General features: G+C 52.3%; 1 protein-coding gene across 1 annotated transcript in view; it reads right to left on the bottom strand.

The window, feature by feature from the left end:
- The window catches only part of LOC106813800 (two pore calcium channel protein 1-like), a gene marked incomplete at both ends in the record, with an annotated part of 16198 nt that overhangs the window by 12755 nt on the left and 3166 nt on the right, over window positions 1-277 (bottom strand). Inside the window, 1 exon segment of the mRNA XM_014818024.1 lies at window positions 207-274. Coding sequence (XP_014673510.1) covers window positions 207-274 — 68 coding nt within the window.

Genomic DNA, 277 nt, shown 5'->3' on the forward strand with positions numbered 1-277 from the left:
TAACGCCTGTAACACACCGCGACAGCTAACATGATGGTGAGGGTTAACGCCTGTAACACACCGCGACAGCTAACATGATGGTGAGGGTTAACGCCTGTAACACACCGCGACAGCTAACATGATGGCGAGGGTTAACGCCTGTAACACACCGCGACAGCTAACATGATGGTGAGGGTTAACGCCTGTAACACACCGCGACAGCTAACATGATGGTGAGGGTTAACGCCTGTAAGTAACACACCGCGACAGCTAACATGATGGTGAGGGTTAACGCCTG

This window comes from Priapulus caudatus, unplaced genomic scaffold (assembly GCF_000485595.1).
Source record: "Priapulus caudatus unplaced genomic scaffold, Priapulus_caudatus-5.0.1 Scaffold827, whole genome shotgun sequence".
Lineage (NCBI taxonomy): Eukaryota > Metazoa > Priapulida > Priapulimorpha > Priapulimorphida > Priapulidae > Priapulus > Priapulus caudatus.